A 26555-nucleotide genomic window follows, 5' to 3' on the forward strand; every position below is an offset into this window, starting at 1 on the left:
CCTAATATAGCATAGTTTTCCTCCTTATAAAGCAGACACAGGTCGTTCTTAATTAGACTATATCTGGGCTTCAAAATCTATGAATAATGCACTTAAATCCAAAGAATAGCAGAATTAAATGAAACCTAGAACTAATATAAATTTAACCTTCTCATTTTAAAGATGGGGAAATTATAGTAGGGTCTAATGAGGGAAAATGACTTATCTGAGGCTACTTGGTTACTGCCAGGGCCGGGATAATGTCATGTTAGTCATTAGGTAAACTTTCTCCCTATCTATTAAAATTCAGGTCTAAATTCCTTTCTCAGGCCCAAGATGAGGCAGAAGCCATTTGCACAAGAATCTCTACAGATTTCGGTAAAGGGTGAGGATGAAAGAAGTAGCAACAACTCAAGGAAACTCGGCCCCATGGTATAGTTTCACATGAAGTTGTCTATTTTATTTTGTGGAGGTGGGCTAACTTCAAGTACTACCATAAATGAATAAGTAAATGAGATCTACTTTCCAACTCTGCCAGCAGACTGGACAACTGCATGAAAACTTGGATAGGGAACCATAGGTCCAAGTTCATGAGCCGGTGTGGTCCTCTCTTTAACCCTTACCTCTGATTTTAGCAGAAGACAACAGTTTGCTAGTAGGATTATGTATTTCTTGGTTCTACTGGAGAATTTGCTCAGACTACAAAAATTATCACGTTCTTTTTCATAAATATCCCAGACAAATGCCAGGACAATCCAGCAGAATAGTTAAAATAAGAGCAAAGAGGAACATGGAGATGAGTAGGGAGTTAGTCTAGAGAACTCTTCGAAAGGAAAATAAATCAAGTCCTACGACTAGCTAAAATGGACAATGGTGGCATCTTTCATCCTACAATCTATCTCACACAGATTTAAAGGTTAAGACTGTTAACCTAAAGTTCATATTTCCCTGAAATTGTATGTAGAATATTTGTATATAAGCAATGTGGTCATCATTTATCTGCTATGACTATGATATTGGGAAGCAGCACAAGCATGCAATAATGTAGACTGTATTTTTAAGTACTGAAAAATGAGATAACTGTTATCAGTTTAGGTAAAAAAAAATCAGGAAGTGGAGGCAAAAGCTTAACATTGCAAAGGGATTGGTTTAACTAATACCAATACTAATGTCTCCATTATCTGACAGGAGTTACCTGGACAAGAAGGAATTCCCTCTTCCTAGAGCATTCCCTTCCTCCCACCCATACTTTATTTCTTCTTTCCTCTTCCTTGATCACAGACCATTGGGTTTCTACAAATTCAATTTTTTACAGGGAGGGAGTCGGAAATACTTGGAGCGACGGAGTCGTCTTGGGGGCAGGCCAGCCATCTGTCGGCAAATCTCATCTAGAAGAGAAGCAGGGCACGATGGGATGAGAATGCAGGAAGATATCAAGAAATCATGTTTTAAGGGAAAGAGAAGACTTTGCAGTGTGGTGGTGTCAAAAGATTGAAGAGAAGCTAATTTGGGTTAGAACCCAAGATCTGCCACTTACTAGTTATTTACTACTTACTAGAAAGTTTCTTAACTTTTCTGAAACTCACTACCCCATTCTGTAAAATAAGCATTCAACTACTTACCTCAACAGTGTAGCTGTGAGTGTTAAATGGAAATAACGTATGCAAAGTAACAAGCACAGTCTTTGAAACATAGCAGGTGATCAGTGACTGTTAGGTTCTGTTATAGAATATGTCCTCCAAAAATGTGTGTTGTAAATCCTAACCTCTATGCCTGTGGTTATAACCCCATTTGGAAATGCATTGTCTTTGTTATGTTAATGAGACGAGATTAGAGTGAGGTGTATCTTGAATCAATCTCTTCTGAGATTTGATAGAGGTTAAACAAGCGAGCAGAGGAGAGATTGAGTAAGATAGATGCCAAGACACATGGAGATCTCCCAGAAACAAGGAAGCAGAAGCTGAAGAGACAAGGACCTTCTTCCAGAGCCAACAGAGAGAAACTCTTCCCCTAGAGCTGGCATTCTGAATTCAGACTTCTACTCTCCTAAACCGTGAGAAAATAAATTTCTATTTGTTAAAGCCACTCACTTGTGGTATTTCTGTTATAGCAGCACTAGATAATTAATGGAGCCCTGGTGACGTAGTGGTTAAGAGCTTGGTCGCTAACCAAAAGGTAGGCAGTTCTACTCTGTCCTGTAGGGTCGCTATGAGTCGAAATCGACTCGACGGCGACAGGTTTAGGTAACTAATATAGGTTCCTTTATACCCTGTCTCCCAATTCTTCTAATCATGGACCTATTAAATAGAAAAAACAAGGTCCAGTCATTCAATACGCATGTAAGTGTTTACTATGTGCAAATAGCTAACTTTAGTAAGTCCCCTGAGACACTTGAAAGTGCCTAGAGTCCCAAATACTCATCCTCAATCTCAAGGTGCTTCCCTTGCAGGTGGCTTGCCCAGAGCCAGCAGGGGAAAAGCAGTAAGTTTCCTTCTGCGAAGTTAACTACAGGTCTTACTCAGGAACTCAGTGCAAAGCGGGCTGCTGAGTCAGAAGTGGCTGTGTCTGTGGTGCCTTCACCAACCGCAGTCATCATTTGGGGCTGGTTATGGGGAAAGTGAGAAGTACCTTTGTTCCCACTATGCATGTTCTATAACCACATTTGGAACTATTATAGCTGCTCCAATAGTCTTCTTTCCTACCTCTGAAATTTCACAATAAGCAATATAAATGCTTCTGAAATTGGATCATGTTTATAATATAGCTAGTTTCTAAATGTCCAATCTGTTTTTTATCTATAGGCCCTATACAAACCTTACTGTCTCCAAATTAGTGTTTGTTTTTCCTTTTCTTTTTAGAGTTATGAACATGGCTGTTGACTGGGAGAATCTATTTTCCATAATGGCTGGCTTGGCCTTTTCACCTAGAACCCCAGCAAATGATCTTCAAAGCAGCCAGAGCTCTAGGAAGCTATACGTATAGGAGAGGCTGGGAGTTACAATCTAATTAGAAAATGGTGTAGGATATTTTTCTTAGGTTGTGTTTGTATCTTAAGCATACCGCTTTACTTAGATTGTTCATTTGGAATAACTGAAATAAATGGGCTGGTGGAAGCTAAGGGGGTAGACTGAACCCCTACTTGTTCCTGCCTGCTTCAACATGGTAGATCCATTAGCACAATGTTCCTTTCTCATGACCATCCTTCCCTATTAAACACCCAGACATCATCTTACCTTTCATAACTTCATGTTCCTTACAGACAAGACGGGAGCATATCTCCCTGTTGACGATGTACACGCGCCGTAAACTGTCACAGTCCCGATGTCACAGTCACGGAAGGAATAGAAAAGGCATTGAGAAGAAAGAACTAGTCTAGATTTAGGTTGCCTCTTTAATTCCTGTATTCCCCACTCTCTCCTATCCCTACCCACCAATCTGGACTTCCTTAAGTATTTTGTACTTTTTCTTTTTTTTCTGGAGGAGTGTAGGGAACAGAATTGTGTTAATTACTCTTCTTTAATTACACTTTGCACATTCCTTGGCCTAGAGTTACTTTGCACATTCCTTGGCCTAGAGTTGAGCTTAATATTCCTTCCCACTATTTACGACCTTTACAGTTGTATATTTCGCTTCAGCCTCTATCAGATAATAAAATCAATGTAGCGGTATTTCCCTCACAACCCTCCTTTCTCCAGTCCTCACCTTCACTTGTCTTCTAACATCTAGGCTTGTCAGGCATCCTAATCTCTGTACACCTCAACACAGACTCCAGGTTCGAGTTGACACCTTCAAGAATAGCTAGGAGGGTTATGCTCAAAATTTTTATTCTATAAAAGACTGCAATTCCATAATGGGTGCTCATTAAACAGTTACTGACATGAAAACACTACCGTGGAAGATGCTCTCTGGGCATTCTGGGCTTCCTTACCTGTTGAAGCATGACTGATTAATACATAGCTTGACTGGTCGGTTTATAGAGTAGAGTCTTGTGCAAGGAAATTTCTCATCTCGGCAGCCTGAAGAAACCCAACATAAAAAATCAGGAGGTGCAAATAGGAGAGGCATAAACAATAAATAAGGGGGTAGGGAGAGTGAGATAGAGTGGGTAAAAATTCACAGTAATCCCTACAGAGAATCGTCGTAAGTTGGGTCATGCCCTTTCTGCTCAGGAAAGCAGAGCAAGAAGAATTTGGTTAACATTGTCATTGGGCAACATGTGTACTAACTGTTTAATGAGAAACTATTTTGTTCTGTAAACCTTCATCTAAAGTGAGAATAGCAGCCCAATTGGAAGAGCGTAGTCGATGTCACTGAACTGTGCATGTAGAAATTTTTGAAATGGTGTAGCTTTGGCTATGGATATTTTCACCCAAAAAAAAAAAAGGTTGAGAAGGTAGAGCGTTGACATGTTGTGGGGTTGTTAACCAATGTCATAAAACAATATGTGTACTACTGTTTCATGAAGAAACTATTTGTTCTGTAAACCTTCACCTGAAGTACAATAAATAAATAAATAATCTTTTTTTAAAAAAAGACGTCTTTGGCAGCAAAAAAAAAAAAAAAGAAGAAGAAGAATTTGGTTAAAATGAAATTTAGGTGATTCCCTATCTGGAAGCAAGAGGGGGATAAAATAATCTCTGAGGCTTCTACTACTAAAAAGTCCTTCCAGGATTATCCAGGTGGTAATATGAAATACTACACTGAATTGCTCAGAATCCCATTCTGAAGAATGAGAATTCTCAGGCAGGTCACTATTTCTCTGTTTCAGTAGTTTTCAACTCTAGCTGCACATCAGAATTATCAGTACATTAAAACCAAAAACACCAAACCCGTTGCCATCGAGTCAATTTCGACTCATAGTGACCACATATAGCCCAACTGATTTTACTTCCCAACCCACTAACCATCAAATAAAGTCCAAGGGTAGTTGAGGAAGAAGGCTATTTCAGGACCATGCAACAGTGGTCCTATCTTTTTCCCCACGGCTTTTACGCTTCATTTTTCATAAAAAGGGGGAGTGAGGGCACTAAAAATAGTTTCTCAAAAAGAATTGGAAGTAAGTTAGAAGACGTACCAACTACCCACAACAGAGCAAGGAGATAAGGAAACCACAGGAAGGAAAAAAAAAGAAAAAGACATGCAAGAGGCAATCATACCTGTGGTGGCGTTTCTGTCATTGGACGAGGCTGAAAGACAGAAATTTTATTCAGTTATTACTAGTTTTCTCAAAAAGAATTGGAAGTAAGTTAGAAGATGTACCAAGTACTCATGACAGAGCAAGGATAAGGAAACCACAGGAAAGAAAAAAAAGAAAAAGACATGCAAGAGGCAATCATACCTGTGGTGGCATTTCTGTCATTGGGCGAGGCTGAAAGGCAGAAATTTTATTCAGTTATTGCTAGTTCCAAAAATTACCACCTCTGTACCTGTCATATTGCCTCATTTAGGACCCACTTTGGGTCTCCATGAATAGAGAACAAAGGTTTAATAACTCTTAGCAATTTCTGAAAGAAAACCTGTGATGCCGCAAAACTGAAGAGATTTAGGAGTTTGGGTGGGAAATCTGATTTTGTCCTTCTCCTTTCTTTCCCAGATACTTAAGAAACACATAGTACTGTGAGTATCTTTATTGTTGTCAAGGATCAAATTTAATAAGAAAACAAGGCAAAGAGCCATACGCCCTGAAGAGCTTTATCCTAGGGCTAACGAAAGGATTATTATTCTGTAGAAGCTCCTCCTCATAAGAGAAAAATTCTTCTCTGTAGATTAGACACACCATCAGGGTTCTTTGATAAAAGTAGTTGGGTAAGGGTAGAGAGAGTCATAGCCATAGCCAAACCTATGCTAGGGGCTAGTTAAATATGGAGCTAGTTCCGAGAATGGAGAAGATGTCAAGGAGTTAGATGAGAGTTGAGGGAATAGACTATCTGGGAGAGCTGCCATTGGAAGAGTTAGTAAAAGACAGGATACTACAAAATATGCTAGGTGTTCCCATCTATCCCATAATTTCAATTACAGGTTATATGCTAATAATTCGTAAACCTGTATTTCTAGTCCAGATCTCCCTCCTAAACTCCAGGCCTATAAACCCAACTACCTTTTTATGGTAGAGTTCTTGGATTTTTCAAAGATCTTTCAAATTTATCATATCTCTAATTGGATACACAAGTTCAAGTTCCTCTTTCCCATCACCAATTCAAGGTGTTTTTTCAGTGAATGGTACCACCATCTACCCAACAGCTACATCCAGAAATCTGGACATCATCTCAACAATTCCTTTCCCTTTACAGCCCATGTTCAATTCTCACTACCTCTTCCTGGATTGAGGCCATCATCTTTTTTTTTTTTTTAATTGAACTTTAAATGAAGGTTTACAGAACAAACTAGCTTCTAATTAAACAGTTAGTAAATATATTGTTTTATGGCATTGATTAACAACCCCATGACATGTCAGTGCTCTCCCTTCTTGACCTTGGGTTTCCTATTACCAGCTTTCCTGTCCCCTACTGCCTTCTCATCCTTGCACCTGGGCTGGTGTGCCCCTTTAGTTTCATTTTGTTCTATAGGTCTGTCCAATCTTTGGCTAAAAGGTGAACCTTCGGAGTGACTTCATTACTGGACAAAAGGGTGTCCGAGGGCTACACTCCCAGAGTTTCTCCAGTCTCTGTCAGGCCAGTAAGTCTGATCTTTTTTTATGAGTTAGAATTTTGTTCTACATTTTTGTCCTGCTCTGTCCGGGTCGCTGTATTGTGATCCCTGTCAGAGAAGTGAGTAGTAGTAGCCGGGCACCATCTAGTTGTACTGGACTCAGTCTGGTGGAGGCCATAGTAGTTGTGGTCTATTAGTCCTTTGGATTAATCTTTCCCTTGTGTCTTTAGTTTTCTTCATTTTCCCTTGCTCCTGATGGGGTGAGACCAGTGGAGTATCTTAGATGGCTGCTCACAGCCTTTTAAGAACCTAGACGCTACTCACCAAAACAGAATGTAAAACATTTTCTTTACAAACTAGGTTATGCCAGTTGAGCTAGATGTTCCCTGAGACCATGGTCCCCGCAGCCCTCAGCCCAGCAATTCAGTCCCTAAGAGAGTTTGGATTTGTCCATGGAGCTTCCATGACCCTACCCTGAACAAGTTGTGCGGGTTTCCCCAGTACTGTGTACTGTCTTATCCTTCACCATAGTTACCACTTATCTATTGCCTATTTAGTGTTTTTCCACCTCCACCCCTCCCCTCCCTCGTAACCATCAAAGATTGTTTCCTTTTCATGAGTTTTTACAGTGGTGATCTCCTACAATATTTGTCCTTTTGTGATTGACTTATTTCACTCAGCATAATGCCCTCCAGATTCATCCATGTTGTGAGATGCTTGGCAGACTCATTATTGTTCTTTATTGTTGCATAGTACTCCATTGTGTGTATGTACCACAGTTTGTTTATCCATTCATCTGTTGATGGGTGTCTAGGTTGTTTCCATCTTTTTGCTGTTGTGAATATGCTGCAGTGAACATGGGTGTGCATATGTTTATTTATGTGACAGCTCTTATTTCTCTAGGATATATTCCTGTGAGTGGGATTGCTGGATAGTATGGTACTTCTATTTCTAGCTTTTTAAGGAGGCACCATACCATTTTCCAGAATGGTTGTACCATTTTGCATTCCCACTAGCAGTGCATAAGAGTTCCAATATCCCCACAGCCTCTCCAGCATTTGTTATTTTCTGTTTTGTTTTGATTCATGCGAGTAATGTCAGGCCATTATCTTTTATTGGGACTACTACAATAGCTTTTCATTACTGTTCCTGGTTCCAGGCTTATCTAGGTCAAATTCATTCTCCACATTGTCATTGGGAGTGATGTTTCCAATGCACAAATCCGATAAGAATCACCTCCTGTGCGCACCCTTTCCACTTGGCTTTCATTTCTATCCCAAGCCTATTCTCTACACTTGAACATTTCTTCCCCTTTCTGTTTACCTTGTTAATTTGTACTTTGTCTTTCAGGCAGCAACCTAGCCAACGTGACCTTCAAGAAATGTCACCTTTCTGAATCCCCATAACTGAATATAGTTGATGCTGTATGTGCTTTCACAGCTTTGTTTGCTTACCCTGATTTTTAATCACTTAATCAAGTTATCTGTTCACTTGCCTATTATGCAGAAGATACTTGGTGGGAGAAAATCAGTTTTTTGTTTTTCGGTCTTATATCCCTGGCATCCAGTATAATGCCTAATACATAGCAGGCTTTCAAGAAGTATTTGTTAATCTACCTTCTATCTCCTATTCTGGTTTCTCAAATTCCCCTACTTGTTCCTTGTAGTTTTTGCCCTGGTCATTCCAATTAGTTTTCCTTATGTATCAAGATTTGTTTTGCTTTCACACCTTTGAACACGCTGTTCCTTCTGGCTGGAATGCCCATCCTTTACTTGGATGTCAATTCTTCCTTCAAGATTCAGTTCAAGCATTACTTCTAGAAATCTTTTTTTTTTTTTTTAATCTTCCCAAACATGAATTTTTTTACGTATTTGTCTCCCCTTTACACCACACAAAGTTTTAGAATCTTTGAGAGAAAGAGCATATCTTAGTATTTCGTATATCAAACAACTAGCACAGTTCCTGCATTTACTGGCTCAAAATGTTTACTGATTTGAATTAAACTGTAGGAAAAACGTGCTACATAAACTGTAATCCTGTTGATTTAGGATCCTTCACCAATTGCACTGCCTTCCATATGGACTCTGGGGTAAGCCCAGAGTGGCCCTGGTGGCCCTAGGATCCCAGATCTGAACTCACCCAGGTCATCTGTGGAAGGCTCGATATCAGCCAGAACTGAAAAGGCACAAAACAGCAGGTGTGAGGAGGGTTTTGAATTGGCAAAGGGGGAAGGCAGAAAAGGAAAAGGGAGAATGGAGATAATTAGGGCAAGGGTCAAGGCTATGGCTAGGTTTCTGTGTTATGTTAAAGGGAGTAAAATTAATTGAAGTAATTGTGAATATTTATTGAAGAATATTGGTCCTATTGACATAGTACTAATTTTTGGAAGCCTGTATTATCCAGGCTCTATTTTAGCTATGAATCCATTTTGTTCCCTCTTCTTAGAGGGCTAGAAGATCCCTTTTATCCCAGTGTCACTGAAGAACACACCCACAACACCTTTATCACTTTCTCAGAGATAAAAATATAGGATTAATTCCAGAACTGGAATCAATATTGTGAATATCAACAAGAATCATGCCATTTCTTCAGAATTGCCATAAAACTCACCTGTTTCATCTGTAGAGGGATCATTTACCAGATCTGTAAAGATACAAAACAGAGAACGAAAAATGCAGATAGGAAAAACAGCAAAGGGAAGTAAGATAAAGGGATGATGATCCAAAATAAGACAAGAGAAATTGAAGTGAAAGGATGTGGACTCTTGGGCAAATATAAAGGACTATGATGACCCAGGTTCGATTCCTGGTCAACGCACTTCATATACAGCCACCACGAGTCTGTCAGTGGGGCTTGCATGTTGCTATGACGATGACTAGGTTTCAATGAAGCTTCCAGACTAAGACAGACTAAGAAGAAATGCCTGGTGATCTATTTTCAAAAATTACCCAACCAAAACCCTCTGAGTCACAACGGTCTGATCTCCAACTGATTATGGGGATGGCGCAAGACTGGGAAGCATTTTGACCCATTGTGCATGGGTAGCCATGAGTCAGGGCCTGACTCAAAGGCAGCTAACAACATCACAGAAGGAAATGGAAGAGATAATAAGGTTGGGCTTGTAGAGTTGGTGTGTGAACCTCTTTTCCAGCTTTTATTTTTCTTTGTGCTGACATCATGCTCAATCCTTTTATCCCCAAAATGAAAAACAAACAACAACAACAAAAAAAATTAGCTTACTTGGATCTTCTGTGAATGGTTCTGGAGTCACAGGGGTCACATCATCTGAAAAAAGTATCAGAAAACATTTTCTGAGCATTCCCTGTCCCTCTCCCACCCTTGCACTCCCAGTAAGTGAAATTGTCTAGCATAGCACCCAGCACATAGTACGTATCCCACAATTGTTCTTTGCTTCCCCAACCTAAGTTCTTTCCCCTGTAACCCAAACACTGTACTTTCCTACTTCCATGATGATACTCCAACGGTCTTAGCCTAGAATATCTTTTTTCTTTGTCTGCTTGATCTAGAGAAATGAATGAACCACATGCCCATCTGACAGACATCCCCTTTCTCAATTTGGTTAAGCATTAGCCTGCAGGAATGCAAGGCTATATTCTCTAGTAAGAGTTTACAAATCAGTTGTGATTTTCTTTATACTATTGGAGCTGATTTAATAAACTGTTCTTAGTCAACTTACGTTAACTTCATTTGTCTAACCAATACTTACACATATAGCTAATTTGGAGTTACTATGTGCCACATACTGTTTAAATCACTTTATATATATTAACTTATTTAATTCTCATCAAAAAAAAAAAAGATGTCATCAAATCAATTCGGATTCATGGGGACCCTGAATTGTGTCAAAGTAGAACCGCTCCACAGGGTTTTCAAAAGCAGACCACTAGGATTTCATCCAAGGTGCCTCTGAGTGGGTTTGAACTGCCAGCCTTTTAGTTAGTAGGCAAGCGCTTAACTGTTTGCACCACCCAGGGACTTCTTTAACCCTCATAAGATCCCATTTTTGCAGATAAAACAGCACCAGGAAAATAGACAATTCGTCCAAGGTCATATGGCTTGTTAATAAATACAATGGAGTGATGACTTTTTTGCAATACTTACTTAAGATGAAAATTGTCTATACAAAAGACAATGATTTTGATATTTATAATCTTGATATAATTAGATGTGAATATACCCCTATGCTTATATACAATGCTCAGTAGAGGGATGTGGTAAAGAAAAAACAAACAAAAAAACCCGTTGCCATTAAGTTGATTCCGACTGAAATGCTAATATTGGGAGAGACTGCCTTGAAAAGTAAAGTCAAGAAGAAAAGAAATAAAATGATCCAGGTCGTAAAATGAAATTTCTTAGGATAAACAAAGAAAACTGTATCTGAAACTGTAAATAACAGCATTTCCTTAAAAAAAGAAAATTGTCTCTATTTTAAAGCAATATAACAAGGCAGTGTTTAAATATAAATATTTAGCAAATATTTTATCTGTAATTATCCTTCAATGTAGACTACTTAAATTTTACCCACTAGGTGTCAGCAAATTCACATACAGTAGTTTGCTTTGACCATTTTTGGGGGGGGTAAATCTTTAGGTTCTAAATGTTAGAGAATAAACATTTTATAAAGCATGTTCAAGTTCTTGATACGTGTAAGAGAGGTGAAATGTAAATACAACATTCCTTGGCGGCTTCTCCTACTTACTTCACCCTTTTTTTTTAAATTCCAGATAGAAATTCATCAGCTCTAATACAAGAATCTCTACCTTTAACCTTCTGTGTAAGTTCTTTCTTTCCGAACAAATTTTGATAAAAGAATTCAGTCCTGTTCCAGTCCCAACAAATATTTGAAAAACCACTGACCTGAATCATTCCAGAGAGGAATGAAGGCTGTCTAGGGTGTAGCCTAGTCCTGCCCCATTTCCCTTCCAGCAGAGATCTAGCCACATTACAGCCCAGTCATTCACAGAAATAAGAAGGAAGCAAAAGCAGACAGAGGGCTTGAGAGTGTCTGAGCTGTCTCCTCAGAATTTCAGGGCAGAATACTGCTTCTCTGCATATACCTCAGTTTACCTACCTTTCCCAAGAGCTACTACCATATAAATACTTTATCTAGGATTCATGAATGTTCTCTGAAAAGGAATCTTAAGAAACCATTTTCATCATATCTTACAATATTTCTGTTAGAAAGCATCCCAAAGTCTTGAAACGGGACAGAATCTCAATCAGCCAAGAGATGATTTTTAGTTTTACAAAGTGCTGAAATCTGATCTCGGCTGAGAAACTCAGAGGATCAGACATCCTTACCAACAACAGAAAAAAAAAAAAGTTTTTATTTCTGTTTTTTAGCGTCTGTACCAGACCCACAGTAAGAAGTACATATTATATTGTGTTCCAGGATGTTATTGTTGGTTACTGTCAAAGTTGATTCTGACTCATGGAGACCCCATGTGTGCAGAGTAGAACTGTGCCCATAGAGTTTTCAAGGCTGTGAACTTTCAGAAGCAGATTGCCAGGCCTGTCTTCCAAGGTGCCTCTGGGTGAGTTTGAACTGCTACCTTTCCCCTAGTAGTGAAGCACTTAACACCTTTTATAAAATAATACTTCACTATTGCAATGTACATGCAATGTACTCTGATCTTCTTATTTTAGTCTATTCTAATTCATTAAAACACATACCAATTGTGACCCACTAAATTGATTTTATGACCCATTGCATGCCACAGTGCTCTATCTTCTAACTCTGATCGAGAAAAGTAGGAGATACAGTTATGTTGAATGCCTTCAGGCAGGGTGGAGCTGTTGATCAGTTTCCTTCATCAAGTGGTCCTTTAAGAGTCAAAACTTTTGGGTTCTGTGGAGTCATACCACAATTTCACTGTAGTACTGAGATGACTTCTTACCCTGCCTTTGCATTTTAGTTTCTCCACTGCTATATGGGTAGAAAAATCCTTTTTATAGGGATTAGTAGCATTTTCTGAGTGAGATAAGAGATGTACAGGGGAGAGTGGAAGCAAGAGTCGGGCATAAAAGGAGGTCCTGAGAAAAAGTTATTTCAGTGATATTAAAAAAAAAAGACAAGAAGGTTTTATAAATTGGACATTGCAAATAGTTAAGCACTCGACCAAAGGTTGTCGGTTTGAACCCACCCAGAGGCACCATGGAAGAAAGACCTGGTGATCTGTTTTTGAAAGGTCACACAGCCTTGAAAATCCTATGGAGTGCAGCTCTACTTTACACACACCGGGTCACTAGAAGTCAGAATTGACTTGACAGCAACTAACAACAGGGTTGTAGAAGCTAGTGAAGTAAATCCTGCTTCCCACATGTTGGCAATGTATCTCTCTGTCCTATTACATATTCTTTAACTCTGGCCTTTCATCCACATTATCCTGATAAGAACCCCACTAGAGCCCGGATCCAAGGGTTCACTTACCTCCCCGCTGCCCATTGACCCCTAAGGGTATCCACTCTGTACCAAAGGAAGCAGAAAAGGGATGTGAGTGACTCCAGCTCTATACCTCATAACCTTTTTATGAGATGAACCAGATAATTATGGAGAAATGGTTTTACTATCTCTTTCTGTGTTCTTACTCTTATATAGATCAATACAAAATTACTCAGACCGTTAGTGTTCCACATAAACCTGATTGGAATAGAAATGCTCCAGAAAGACAAAAAATTTCCTGAAAACAAAGCCCTGCTCTGTCCTGCCCTGACCCCAGATTATCCCCTTGCCCTCATTCCTGACGAGAAGGAGTTTAAAGAGAGGGCCCATAGCCTTTCTAGTGTGTCCTGTCGTGCTATCTCCACAGTCCTCTAACTACCTGCAATACTGAACAAGGCAGAGGAGCTATTTTCTTACAGTCTATGTCTAACAGACTAAGAAAAAAAAATAAAGTAAGATTTCCTTAAAGTCTGCACTTTCCCTTCTGTGGCCAATCTTCTAACTAGTTTCTGTGAAATCTGTGAAGATCAATTTTCTTTTGTGTGTCGGTATGGTATATGTATTTTGTGTATGTGAGTATATATGTATGCATGCTGGTGCAAGTGTTTGTTGTGTGTTTGTATATTTATCCAGTGTTTTCCTTCAGGGTTAAAATTCGGTCCCGTTTCTTGTTAGTTTGTCTCTATGTGTTTGTGTATGCATCCGTTTACTTGTATATTTATGTGTGTATCTCCCTTTTGGTTAATAAGCATCTGTGTGTATCTTAATTTCACTTTAGTTTCATAACTCTTAGAATACTTCTTTCCAAGTTTGAGATCATCTATTCATATTCCTGCTCTTTCTCCTTCGACACAAAATCTGTTCTCTTCTTTGATAGCAGTTCTAGAGATCAATGGCAAGCACCTCTCCTTCCATTCCCCCGTCCACCTCGTTCCATCCTGCCCTCTAACACACACACATCCACACATAGGTATAGCTGAAGAACTAGCGTTTTCGGGAGAAAAGAATAAAGGCAAGGACTCACCAGAGGGGATGATGAGCACAGTGAGAAACAGCAACATCTTGTGTTCCAAGAGCAGCATATCTGGTAGAGGTAGTGGGGAGAGTACAGAGTGTAAGACTCAGGGGCATATCAGCATTTCAGTTCCAAGGAAGGATACGCTGGGGCCCCTGTCCCTTTGTCTTCACAGGGGTTCTCTTGGTCTCTCCTTCTGACTCAAGCCTTTTCTCTCTTTTCTTTCTCTTCTCTCACCCAACATTTATTTCTCTCTTTAATTCTATTCTTTGGCAACCTGTCATTATTTTCACTCTCATTATTCTTCTATCAAGTCAGAGGAATTTTTATATTATATTTTATAATCTAAATGGTTCATACTTGCCCTCACCCCATTGCATCTTTCCCCCATAGTATCTAATCTTACTTTATCTTTTGGTATCTGTGGCTTTTTGATATCCTCTGCCCCTCTTAGTGTCTTCTCTCATTTGAATTTCATGGATAATTGGGGTGAAGGGAGGTCTACTAAATTCTAAGTTAAGTGACATCTCCCACTGCCCCTTTCCCACATACTCACCTCCACCACCACACACACTCCTTCTATTTGGGATTTTATACAATCAAGCAACTCACTGTTCACGGTGCTCTGGTCTTTCCACCAAGTTCTTTGGCTGCTGAATATGTCTCTCTCCTTCTCGCACTGTTCCTACTTTGGCTGGAGAATAAGATGAATAAGGCCACTCCCTGGAATGAACTTCAAATTTGGCCTAGTCTGAAACAATGAGGGAGAGAGAGAGAGAGAGAAAGCCAGACTAGAGGAGTAGAACGCAATGTTACAAGGAGGATGGAATGAGAAAGGCGACAGGGATTTGCAGTTTCTCACACCCTCATTCCAAAGGTTATTACCACACTGGTGAGAGATACTGCTGCTCCCTAGAAGTGTTGGCCCAAGATCACGTATGTCTTTCTGTGGTCAGCCTATTTTCCGTCTCATTCTGGCCACAGCCCCCTCTCTTTAGTTTGGGTTCTTTCTTACCTAAATAGTTCCAGCTCAACCTTAGAGTGTTTACTGCACATCACAAGCCTCTGTTTCTATCTCTCTGGCTATTTAAATCTTTCCTCCATCTCCCTTTCTCACTTTCTTTCTTTTTCAATATTCATCTCAACACCAACAAATTCCTTTGCATCCCTGGATTTCTCTTCTTTGCCTCTTTTTTGACACACTCATTCAGGCTCTTCTCATTTTTTCTCCCTGAGAATCCTATTTATTCTCATGTCCAAGCAAACACAGACACAACATGAGTTTTTTCCATCTCGGCGTTAGGGAAAAATTGAGGAACATAGAGCCTTCACACTCCTTTTAATGTAGAGGAGCTCCATGAGAGGTGATGGCAGCCATATTCTGGCTTTGGCCTTTGTTTAAGCTTATGCTGAGCAGCTTAGTTTCTGGTATCTTAAGGATAATTTGCTATCTGAAACCCAAATAAAATTGGGAGCCAAGTTCATTCTGCTTGTCTTATTTTTCATCACTAATTTCCTCACATCATGTAATATGTAGATAACACTTTCTGTGATCCAGAAGTTTTAAGGACTTTGGATTTGCTCTTATTCATAGAGTCCCTAGGGGTTAGACCACTAAAACATTCCCACTTTGGAATGAGTCACTTGAATTACAGAGACTTTCAAGTCTGAAGAACCGTTGATTCTGTGTCCAGTAGAAATGTGTAAATTTCAAGTTTCTCTTAGCTCCTTTTGTCTACATTGTGTTTCTCCTTGATGAGCTAAATTATTAAAGAAGAGTATATGCAGACATGGAGACTGGGTGGCATAAGCAGTTTGTGATTGGCTGATAACCTAAAAGTTGGGGGTTCGAACCTACCCAGTGTCTCTATGGAAGAAATCTTGGCAAACTTTTTCATTAAAGATTACAGCCAAGAAAACACTATGGAGTAGTCCTACTCTGTAACACATGGACTCGCCATGAGTTGAGGGTCAACTCGACAGCAGCTAACAACAGAAAAAACAGGTAGACAGGAGCAGATAGTATTAATAGATTATAGACTGCAAGAAAGAAAAGGTAAATGATGGAAGAAAAGAAGGGAAGAAGAAAGGGAGTAAGCTGGCTGTCTAGTTGGGAGGAAGGGATAGCAATGAACATAGAAATAAGCAAATACTACATAAACACCTCTGGTCCCTCCTAGGGAGATGTAAGACCCCCCATCTCTGAGATACATGGATTCTGGTTACTCTCTAGAACAAAGGTGAGTACAAAACCCAGGTCTTCTTAATGTGCCTGGCCCAGAACTTGCTCTTCTCCCATCTGCTCCACTGTGAGAGGGCAGGAACTGGAAAACAGATGTGATTCTAGTCTGGAGAGAGTCAGGGAAAGAAAAGGCAAGGAGTTGGGAGTGAGGGAAGAAACAAAAAGCAGATGCAAAGCAGTTAAAGCAGGACATAGAATAGAGCCCAGAGCAGCAATCATGTTTTCCATGAAGCTTAGACAGATGGGGAAACTGAACTCATGCCAATCATTTGGCAGGGAAAGCAATGACCTCAGCCGTCCTGGCCCAGCTAGAGACTAGGAAAGCCTCTCCAGGCAGTAGGAGGGGGGCTCTCCTGGGGGTCTTAGGAGGGAGTTTGAAGTTAGGGCAATGAAAACAGGAACAGAATGTTCAGATAAGGGCAGGAGAGGGAAGGCAGGGAGCAGCACCTTAGAAAAGGAGAGGGAGCAAGGCAGGAAAGGGCAGAAGAGCAGAAACAACCATATATAGTTGTTGGGCTCAATAAACTTTCAAAAATGCAGTTTGTTTCAAAGTGTTGTTAGGTGCCATAGAGCTGATTTTCGACTCATAGTGACTGTATATGACAGAATAGAACTGCTCCATAGGGTTTTCTAGGCTGTAATCTTTACAGGAGGAGACAGTCTTTCTCCTGCAGAGCCGCTGGGTGGGTTTGAACTGTCAGCCTCTCGGCTAGCAGCCGATTGCTTCAGCATTGTGTCACCAGGGCTCCTTGTTTCAACTATGGCAGCTCCTTTCCTTTAGCACAGTTTCCCGTTAGTTTTCGCTGGCTTCGGCTTAGAGGTCCTCAGGTTTACATTTTTGGAGTGACTTGGCCAGCTTCTGCATTATTACACCATCAGTTTATCATCTTTTAATCACTTCAAGTCAGAATCAGTACCAATGGAGCAAATGCAATCCAGACACATAAGTCCGTGATTTTCTGAGGTTGTCTCTGACACTGGGGAAGAATTCTCTGGGCAGTTGTCCATACTCCCAGCCTACTCTGGCCAAATCTCTTGTGGGTAGAGAACATTCTCCTGCAAAAGGAAAGTTCACCAGGGGATTGACCAACAGGTGCAGAAATGACTTAATGAGGCAGTCTATGTTTGGGTGACCCAGGAAAATTTTCGTTTTCTGAAAGGTCTCCAGTCAGTGGAAGATGGGTAAATTGCAAAGAAAGAGAAGGGAAGCAGAGACGCAAGACAGCAGGCTGGCTTTATTCATCTGTTTATTGGCCCGTAAAAATACACTCATTAGCTGAAGGCCTCTGGGCAAATGTACAGAAACGTGATTACTACAGACCAATCCAACTAAATTAAATCCAGGGGCTAAACACGAAAAAATTCCCATAAAAGGAAAGAAAGGAAGGGAAGAGGGTTAAATGAGGTGGGGGGGGGGGAGCTGTGTGTGTAGGGGAATGAGGCAATGAAATAGCAACAGCCAAACTCAAAAGATGGAGTTACTGCAGGACTTAGGAGCCAGCAGACATATGTCCTCAAAAAACTTAGGGAAAACGTCCTGTGTCTCAGTAACCCATATCTGCTATATAATACATGATGTTCATGCCTCTGTGCATTGCACTTTCTGCTCCCTCTGCCTGAAATATCTTTTTCCCCATTGTCCAGTAAATAAATGCTTACCTGTTCATCAAAACCCAGCTTAGATGTTGCCTCCTTCTAGAAGCCTTTCCTGATCCCCTTTGCTTTTGAAGAGTTAATCATCCTCTACTGACCTACCTCTATTCCTTTATTTGTTTACTTTTACCATCAAATGTATTAAACTCCTTTGTTTTCCACATCTTTAATCCCTGTTAGGGTGAGAATTTGCAAATATGGAAGGAAAAAACAGAAAAGAAAGTGCAAAGAAAAATTGATTGATATTAATAAGTAATGGTAATAGCTAATATAACGATTGGAGCCCTGGTGGCACAGTTGTTAAGAGCTTAGCTGCTAACCAAAAGGTCGGCAGTTCCAATCCACCAGTTATTCCTTGGAAACCCTGTGGGGCAGTTTTAATCTATCTTATAGGGTCACTATGAGTCAGAATCAACTCAATGGCAATGGATTTGGACTGAATATAACGACTAGTTATTTCATTACATCTATATAATTAGTGTATAGTTGTATAATTGTTTTTATTCATATAATTTGTTTTTTATTTATCTTATAATCATATATTTATATTTTTATATATTATATGTGCTAGGCAGTCTCTAAGATGGTGCCTAATGATCTCTGCCTCCTGGTCTTTATGGTCATGTGTAATATCCTCTCCTTGAGTGTGGACTGGATTTAGGCAATACTTCCAACAAGAATGCAGCAGAGGTGATGGGATGTAACTTCCCAGATTAGGTTACAAAAAAGTCTGTGGCTTCCATCTTGGGGGCAAGAGGGACAAGAAGGAAAACACAAGAAAGGAGGGGGAAAAAGAAAGACAGAAAGAGAAAGGAAGAGAGAGAAGGAGGTAAAAAGAGAAAACACATGTAGAAACCACAGAATTACTCTAATATTCACTCTGAATCAGAACTTTATTTAATTTTATATAATCTAATACATAATAAATACTACAATTTTTATACACTGTTGGTGGGAATGTAAAAAGGTACAACCACTTTGGAAATCGATTTGGCACTTCCTTAAAAAGCTAGAAATAGAAGTACCATACGATCCAGCTATCCCGCTCCTTGGAATATATCCTAGAGAAACAAGAGCCATCACACGAATAGATATATGCACACCCATGTTCATCGCAGCACTATTCACAATAGCCAAAGGATGGAAGCAACCTAAGTGCCCATCGATGGACGAATGGATAAACAAACTATGGTATATCCACACAATGGAATATTATGCAACGATAAAGAACAATGATGAAGCTGTGAAACGTCGTATAACTTGGTGGAAGCTAGAACTTAATATGCTGAGTGAATTTAGTCAGGCACAGAAGGACAAATATTGTATAAGACCACTATTATAAGAACTCAAGAAAAGGTTTAAACACAGAAGAAAACATTCTTGGATGGTTACGGGGGTGGGGAGGGAGGGTGAGTGTTATCCACTAACTAGATAGTAGATAAGAATGATCTTAGGTGAAGGGAAGGACAGCACACACTACAGGCAAAGCCAGCACAACTGGACTAAACCAAAGCTAAGAAGTTTCCTCAATACAATCAAATACTTTGAGAGACAGAGTAGCAGGGATGCGGGGTCGGGGGACCATGCTTTCAGGGGACATCTATGTCAATTGGTATAATAAATACTACAATTTACTGATGAGGAACCATAGAAAAGAATAAAACAATTAGAAAATCTAGTTTGTAAGAAAGAATTAAAGGAATTTTAAGTTATTTTTGCCTGGAGAAGATAAACCTGAAGGAAAGATTTAATAATCTTTAAATGTATACTATTTTGAAGATTTTGTTAAGTTTATATTTACCACATCCACAAAAATTAGGACAGAATAAAAATCAGTTTATTTTGGAGCTGAACTTAGATTATATCTTGGAATGATTTCCTGACTAAATCACTGTGGATAATTATAATTCATTTATTTATCCACTCAACAAACATGAAGAACTTTGTATATGCTGGTCATAGTGATACAGGCATTTCAGATATAGCAGAAATAAAACAGATGTTTGCTTTTATGTCGCTTGCATTTTCTAAAGAAAGCTATGAAAATTCTTTGGAGATAGACTTCTATGCTAGTGACTTAGCATCAACATATTTCTAGAGGCAAAGTGATCAATTGGATGATTAATAAAAGTTTTAACTGAATATCATGATAGAAAAATTGGAATTTGCTTATTCTGTGGGGTTACCTGAGCCTCTTGCATTTTCCAATATAAGAGTGAAGTCACACTATTAGAGCTGTTCTGAGAATGGTGATGGGTAGAAGTACAGTACTACTTCAAACACGACTTACTGATTTGTTATCATGAATCTTTGATACCTTTTCACTTGAAGATCCTTTTCCCCAATTTCCTTAACAAACCACTCTAAAGCAACAATTTATTTTTCGTGATTTTGTGTCTTGACCAGCAGTAATTCTGCTTAACATGGTGTTGGCTGGGCTGCAGGGATGGCTGAATGATCCAAAATGGCCTCACCCAAATGGCTAACAGCTGGTACTAGCTGCCAGAGGGGAACTCAGATGGGGTTGTTGGCTAGGAGTCTTAGTTCACTTCTATGTAGTCTCTCCACATGACTCACTTGGGCTTCTGGCAACATGGCAACTGGGTTGAGAGAGGGAGCAGAAGCGGTAGATCTCTTAAGGCTCAGCCTTAGAAGTTATACAGCATCACTCCCACAACTTCTTCTGTTTACTCTTAGATATTGGTAATGTTCAAAGTTCTGGGCCCAGCTACCTTTCTTCTTCTTTTTTTAAATTTTATTGTGGTAAAATATATGTAACAAAAAATTTGCCTTTTAGCTATTTTTAAGTGTGCAATTCAGTGACCTTAATTATATTCACCACGTTGTGCAACCGTCACCACTATCTATTTCCAAAAGCTTTTTTTCACTCCAAACAGAAATTCAGTACCCCTTTGGCAATAATTCCTCACTTCACCCTCCCCAAGCCCCTGCTAACTACTAAATAAACTTTTGTCTCTATGCCTTTACCTATTCTGAATATTTCATGTAAGTGAGATCACACAATATTTGTCCTTTTGTCTGGCTAATTTCATTCAGCGTAACGTTTTCAAGTTTCATCCATGCAGTAGCCTCTATCAGAATATCATTTCTCTTTATGGCTAAATCATATTCTATTGAATGTATGTACCACATTTTGTTTATCCAATCATCTCTTGATGGACACTTGGGTTGTTTCCACCCCTTGGATATTGCAAATAACGCTGCAGTAAATATTGGTGTACAGGTATCTGTCTGAGTCCCTGCTTTTGATTCTTTTGAGTATATAGCTAGGAGCGGAATTGCTGGGTCATATGGTAGTTCTATATTTAATTTTTTGAGGAACTGCCATACTGTTTTCTACATCAGCTGCACCATTTTACAATCCCACCAGCAATAAATAAGGGATCCAATTTCTCCACATCATTATCAACACTCATTATTTTAGTTTTTTCTGATAGTAGCCATTCTAGTGAGAGTGAAGTGTTGTCTGGTTGTGGTTTTGATTTGCATTTCCCTAATGACTAATGACATTGATCATCTTGTCATGTGTTTATTGGCCATTCGTATATCTTCTTTGGAGAAATGTCTGTTTAAGTCTTTTGCCCATTTTTGGATTCAGTTGTTTGTCTTTTTGTTGTGTTGTAGGAGTTCTTTATATATTCCAGATATTAAATTTTTGTCAGATATGTGGTTACCAAATATTTTCTCCCATTTTGTAGGTTGTCTCTTCACTTTCTTGATAAAGCCTTTTTCTATTGTAAATATGTATTTATAACACAACATTTGCCAATTTAACATTTTCACATGTACAATTTTGTGACATCAATTACATTAATCATGTTGTGAGACTATCACCAATATCTATTGCCAAATTTCCATCACCATAAACAACTCAATGCTTCCTAAACAATAACTCTCCCTTTCCTCCTTCTTCTTACCTCTGGTAGCCACTAACAAACTTTGGTCTCCGTTCATTTGTCTATTCTAGCTAGTTCATGTGAGTGAGATCATATAATATTTGTCCTTTTGCAACTGACTTACTCCACTTACCATAACGTTTTCAAGGTTCATCCATGTTGCAACATATATCAGGAGTGCATTTCTCTTTATGGCTGAGTAATATTTCATTGTGTGTATATACCACTGTTTTCAATCCATTAAACTGTTGATGGACATTTGGGCTATTTCCACGTTTTGGCAATCTTGACATAGTGCTGGAATGAACACTGGTATACATGTGTTTGTTTGCACCACTGCCTTCAAGTATATACCTAGGATTGAAATTTCTGGGTCGTATGACAGTTTTATGTTTAACTGTTTTCCACAGCAACTGTACCGTTTTGCGTTCCCACCAGCAACGAATAAGGGTTCCAATTTCTCCACATCCTCATCAACACTTACTTATTTCTGTGGTTTTGATCTTAGCCATCCTAATGGAGGTGAAGTGGTATCTCATGGTGGTTTTGACTTGCATCTCACTAAAGGCTAATGATGTTGAACATCTTTTCATGTTGGCCATTTGTATTTCTTCTTTGGTGAAAAGTCTATACAAATCCTTTGCCCATTTTGTTAATTGGATTGTTTGTCTTAGTTATTAAGTTGATAAAGTCTTTCGATGCACAAATTTTTTAATTTTGATGAAGTCCAATTTATTTATCTTCTTTTGTTACTCCTGCTTTTGGTGTGATTTCTAAGAAACCATTGTCAAAAATTAGGTCCTAAAGCTTTACTTCTATGTTTTTACTTAAGAGTTTTATGGTTTTAGTTCTTATATTTAGGTCATTGATCCATTTTGAGTTAATTTTTGTACATGATGTGAGGTATGGGTCCAACTTCATTCTTTTGCACGTGAAAATCCAGTTGTCCTGGCACCATTTGTTGAGGAGACTATTCTTTCCCCGTTGAATTAACTTGGCACCTGTTATGGGTTGAATTGTGTCCCCCACAAAACATGTGTTGTAAATCCTAACCTCTATACATGTGGTTATAATCCCATTTGAGAATGTTTTCTCTGTTATGTTAATTAAGCAATATTAGTATAGGATGTGTCTGAAGTCAGTCTCTACTGAGATACAAAAGAGCAGATTAAGCAAGCAAGCAAGCAAGGACAAACAGAGGGGAAGATACAAGCCACCTGATCGCCAAGGAACCTAGGAATAGAAGCTGAAAAGAGACAAGGACCTGCCCCCAGAGCAGACAGAGAGACTTCCTCTTCAACTGGTGTCCTAAATTCAGACTTTTAACCTTCTAAACTATGAGAAAATAAATTTCTGTTTGTTAAATCCACCCACTTGTGATATTTCTGTTAGAGCAGCACTAAGAAACTAAGACAGCACCTTTGTTGAGAATTAATTGGCATTATGTGTATAGGTTTCTTTCTGGACTCTCAAGTCTATTCCATTGGTCTATATCATTACTTGAGTACCACAATGTTTTGATTACTGTAACTTCATATTACGTTTTAAATGCGGGAAGTGTGAGTCCTCCTATTTTGTTCTTCTTTTTCAAGATTGTTTTAGCTATTCAGGGTCCCTTGCAATCCCATATAAATTTGAGGATCAGCTTTTCCATTTCTGCGAAAAAAACACTGTTGGAATTTTGATAGAGATTGCATTGAATCTTTAGATATTTTGGGTAGTATTGACATCCTAACAATATTAAGTCTTCCAATCCACAAACACAGAATGTCTTTCTATTTATTTTAGATCTTTTTAAATTTCCTTCAACAATGTTTTATAGTTTTCAGCTTATAAATCTTTCACCTTCCTAATTAAATTTATTCCCGGCTATTTTATTCTTTTAGATGCTGTTGTAAATGGACTTGGGTTCATTTCCTTTTCAGATTGCTCATTGCTGGTGCATAGAAACCCAATTGATTTTTGTGTGTTGACCTTGTACCCTGCCACTTTTTGTTGAATTCATTTATTAACTCTAGTTTCTTTCTTATAGATTCTTGGGATATATATATATAGGGTGCCATTAAGTCGATTCCGACTCATAGTAACCCAATGGGACAGAGTAGAACTACCCCATAGGGTATTTCCAAGGCTGTAATCTTTGCAGAAGCAGACCACAACTTTCTTCCACAGAGCAGCTTGTGGGTTCAAACCACCAACCCTTTTAGTTAGCAGCTGAGTGCTTAACCACTGTGCTACCAAGGCTCATATATATAAAATTATCCTTATTTACGGATGGCATGAATATATACCTATATATTCCTTCTTGATTTGGATACATTTTATATCTTTTTCTTACCTAATTGCTCTGGATATGACTTCCAGTACAATGTTGAATATCAGTAGTGGGAGCTGGCATTCTTGTCTTCTTACTGAATTCTTTCTCTCATTAATCACATCTACTCCCATGTCTTCATTTACCATCTATTGGTTTATGTTTTCCATCTACACTCAGTGTAACCTACATCTATCTCCTGAGCTCCAGACCTGAAAATATTTGGATGCCTTATAGGCTGTAATTACAGAAAGTAGAATCCTTTAAGCAGAAAAGGATTTATTACAGGTTATTAAATGGCTTACCAAATGTTAAAAATAAAATTTTCACAATATTAAATTTGTATATGAACTCATAAGCTTTATATTTCAGTTTATAAACAAGGGAACATCTTCTCTGAAAGTCAGACAAGAGTTCTGAAACACAGTCCAAGCTGAAGAGCTCTTGTAACAGCAGACATACAGAAACAAGGAAGCTATACTGGGCAAATTTCCAATTGGCTGGTGGGCATTTTCTTTCCTTATTTGGGATTAAGGGGAAATTTTGACTAGGATAAACTGAGCAGGCAAATCCTGGTTGGCTAGCTTAGGTGTCCATTTCCAGGACAGCCAATTGATTGACTTGGATTTCAGCTCCTGGGAAAGTTAGGTATTTACAAGAAATAGGAACTTATGTTTCAGTTTGTTGAAGTGGGGCTCAGCACAAGTGACTCCATTTTGTGGCTAGTATAGTGAAGTTAACAATTTCCTGCTTTGATCATACTCTCAGTTTATTGAGGGATGTGATTAAAATTTAAGGTAAGAGCATCACTCTCAATCACTGCTTTGATACTCAGGTCAGGTTTCAGTAGAATGGTCACAGGCCACTATGTTAGGCTTGTATTCTCAGAGACCAAGCTCTGCTTCATTTTTCCTTTGTCATTCCAGTCGTAATGATATCATCTGGCAATGCATTAGCAGTTATAAATACACATTTAAGACTTTTGAGAGAATACATTGTGCGAGGGACACTGTTGTTGTTTAGTTATACTTATAAGGAGAATAATGCCCACTGTTTGGAGTGTACTTCAAAGCCAAGTCCCCATGACCCAAATCAGCTAAAATCAAATAGGTCAAAAAGCAACCCCAGGTTAGGTTTTATCTGTTTAAGCCAGGCGACTTGCTTTTCTACTTCATATAATTGAGTCTTGACCTTCCCAAGAGTATTAATCCAAGTACAACAGATTGTACTAGCCACCACACAGATAGCTTCCTGCTCAGCAAGGATATTCTCAAAGGTTACCCTATCATGTAGGACAACTTTGACTAAGGAGTCTAAAATCTTTGTTTGCACTGCTATTGCCCTAGCAGTAGGCTCTGCAATATTTTCTAATGCAATTAACAAACTTATAATCATATGTTCGTTAGTGCTGACTCCTAGCCATGGTAGGAGGGATCTACCAAAGGAAACAAAATCTGAATTATGAATACCTTCTGGTAATTCTTGTTTAGTTTTAAGGTGAAGATTTAGAGGGGTAGTCCAATGGGTCACTTCAGATTAATTATGGATGGACAAAGGAGTCGTTAATACTGCAAAAGCACATTGTCTCATAAAAAGCCAGCCTTAACGTGTGTTACTACCCATGTATACACCATGTCAGAGTTTTGAGAAGAAGAACGGGTTCCTCCGCAGACATACCCAGAGGAGCACATAATGCCCCTCCTAGGGTCTGATTATTGACAGATTCATTTTCTGGAATACTTTGATTTGTGCTCTCAAGCCATGATTCTACAAGGCTTTTATTGCATATGGAAAGATTTTTTTTTTTCCTGAGTATTTGGCATAGTTGTAGAACTAGGTGTGACCTTTTCTAGTATATGTTTGATAGGGGCAAATTTTGTCCCAGTACATATAAGACCACACAAGATCATGAACAATGATATTTTAAAAAAGCCTTTTGAGGCACTCAATTGTTTTGATGCTAATTGTGCCATTTGGACAACAAGATCTGATATATTTAAGCAAGGCACAGGCCAATTAGGGTGTAAGAGTCAAACCCCAGTGACCACTGAAGTAGTGGTCATATTACTATCAATAGTGGCATTAGGAACTCCAAAAATCAATTATGGAAAGGGCCAGTGGGTCTCAGGAGTCATGAACAGAATGGAGCTTATAGTGACAAATTCAGCAATTGATAAGGTTTCCCCCTCTTGCAATGGCCTGGGAAAGACAAACAAGAGAGTTATCTTTCCAGGCCAGGGCAAAGGACAAAAATGAGAGAAAAATGAAGGTCTTTATGGTGAGAAGGAGACAGCAGACAAACACTGTAAGAAGAATAAGAGTGA

At 39.0% G+C, this 26555-nt stretch overlaps 1 protein-coding gene across 1 annotated transcript; it reads right to left on the reverse strand.

Moving 5' to 3' along the window:
- Window positions 1-1254: 1254 nt before the first annotated feature.
- Window positions 1255-14151, reverse strand: MFAP5 (microfibril associated protein 5). The gene is given in 9 exon segments (XM_004387283.3): window positions 1255-1367; window positions 3213-3286; window positions 3908-3995; window positions 5136-5165; window positions 8767-8802; window positions 9238-9270; window positions 9868-9912; window positions 13079-13114; window positions 14115-14151. Coding segments are annotated over 9 exon segments (492 nt in total).
- Between the last annotated feature and the right edge of the window lie 12404 nt (window positions 14152-26555).

This window comes from Trichechus manatus, unplaced genomic scaffold (assembly GCF_000243295.1).
Source record: "Trichechus manatus latirostris isolate Lorelei unplaced genomic scaffold, TriManLat1.0 scaffold00182, whole genome shotgun sequence".
NCBI classification, from domain to species: Eukaryota; Metazoa; Chordata; class Mammalia; order Sirenia; family Trichechidae; genus Trichechus; species Trichechus manatus.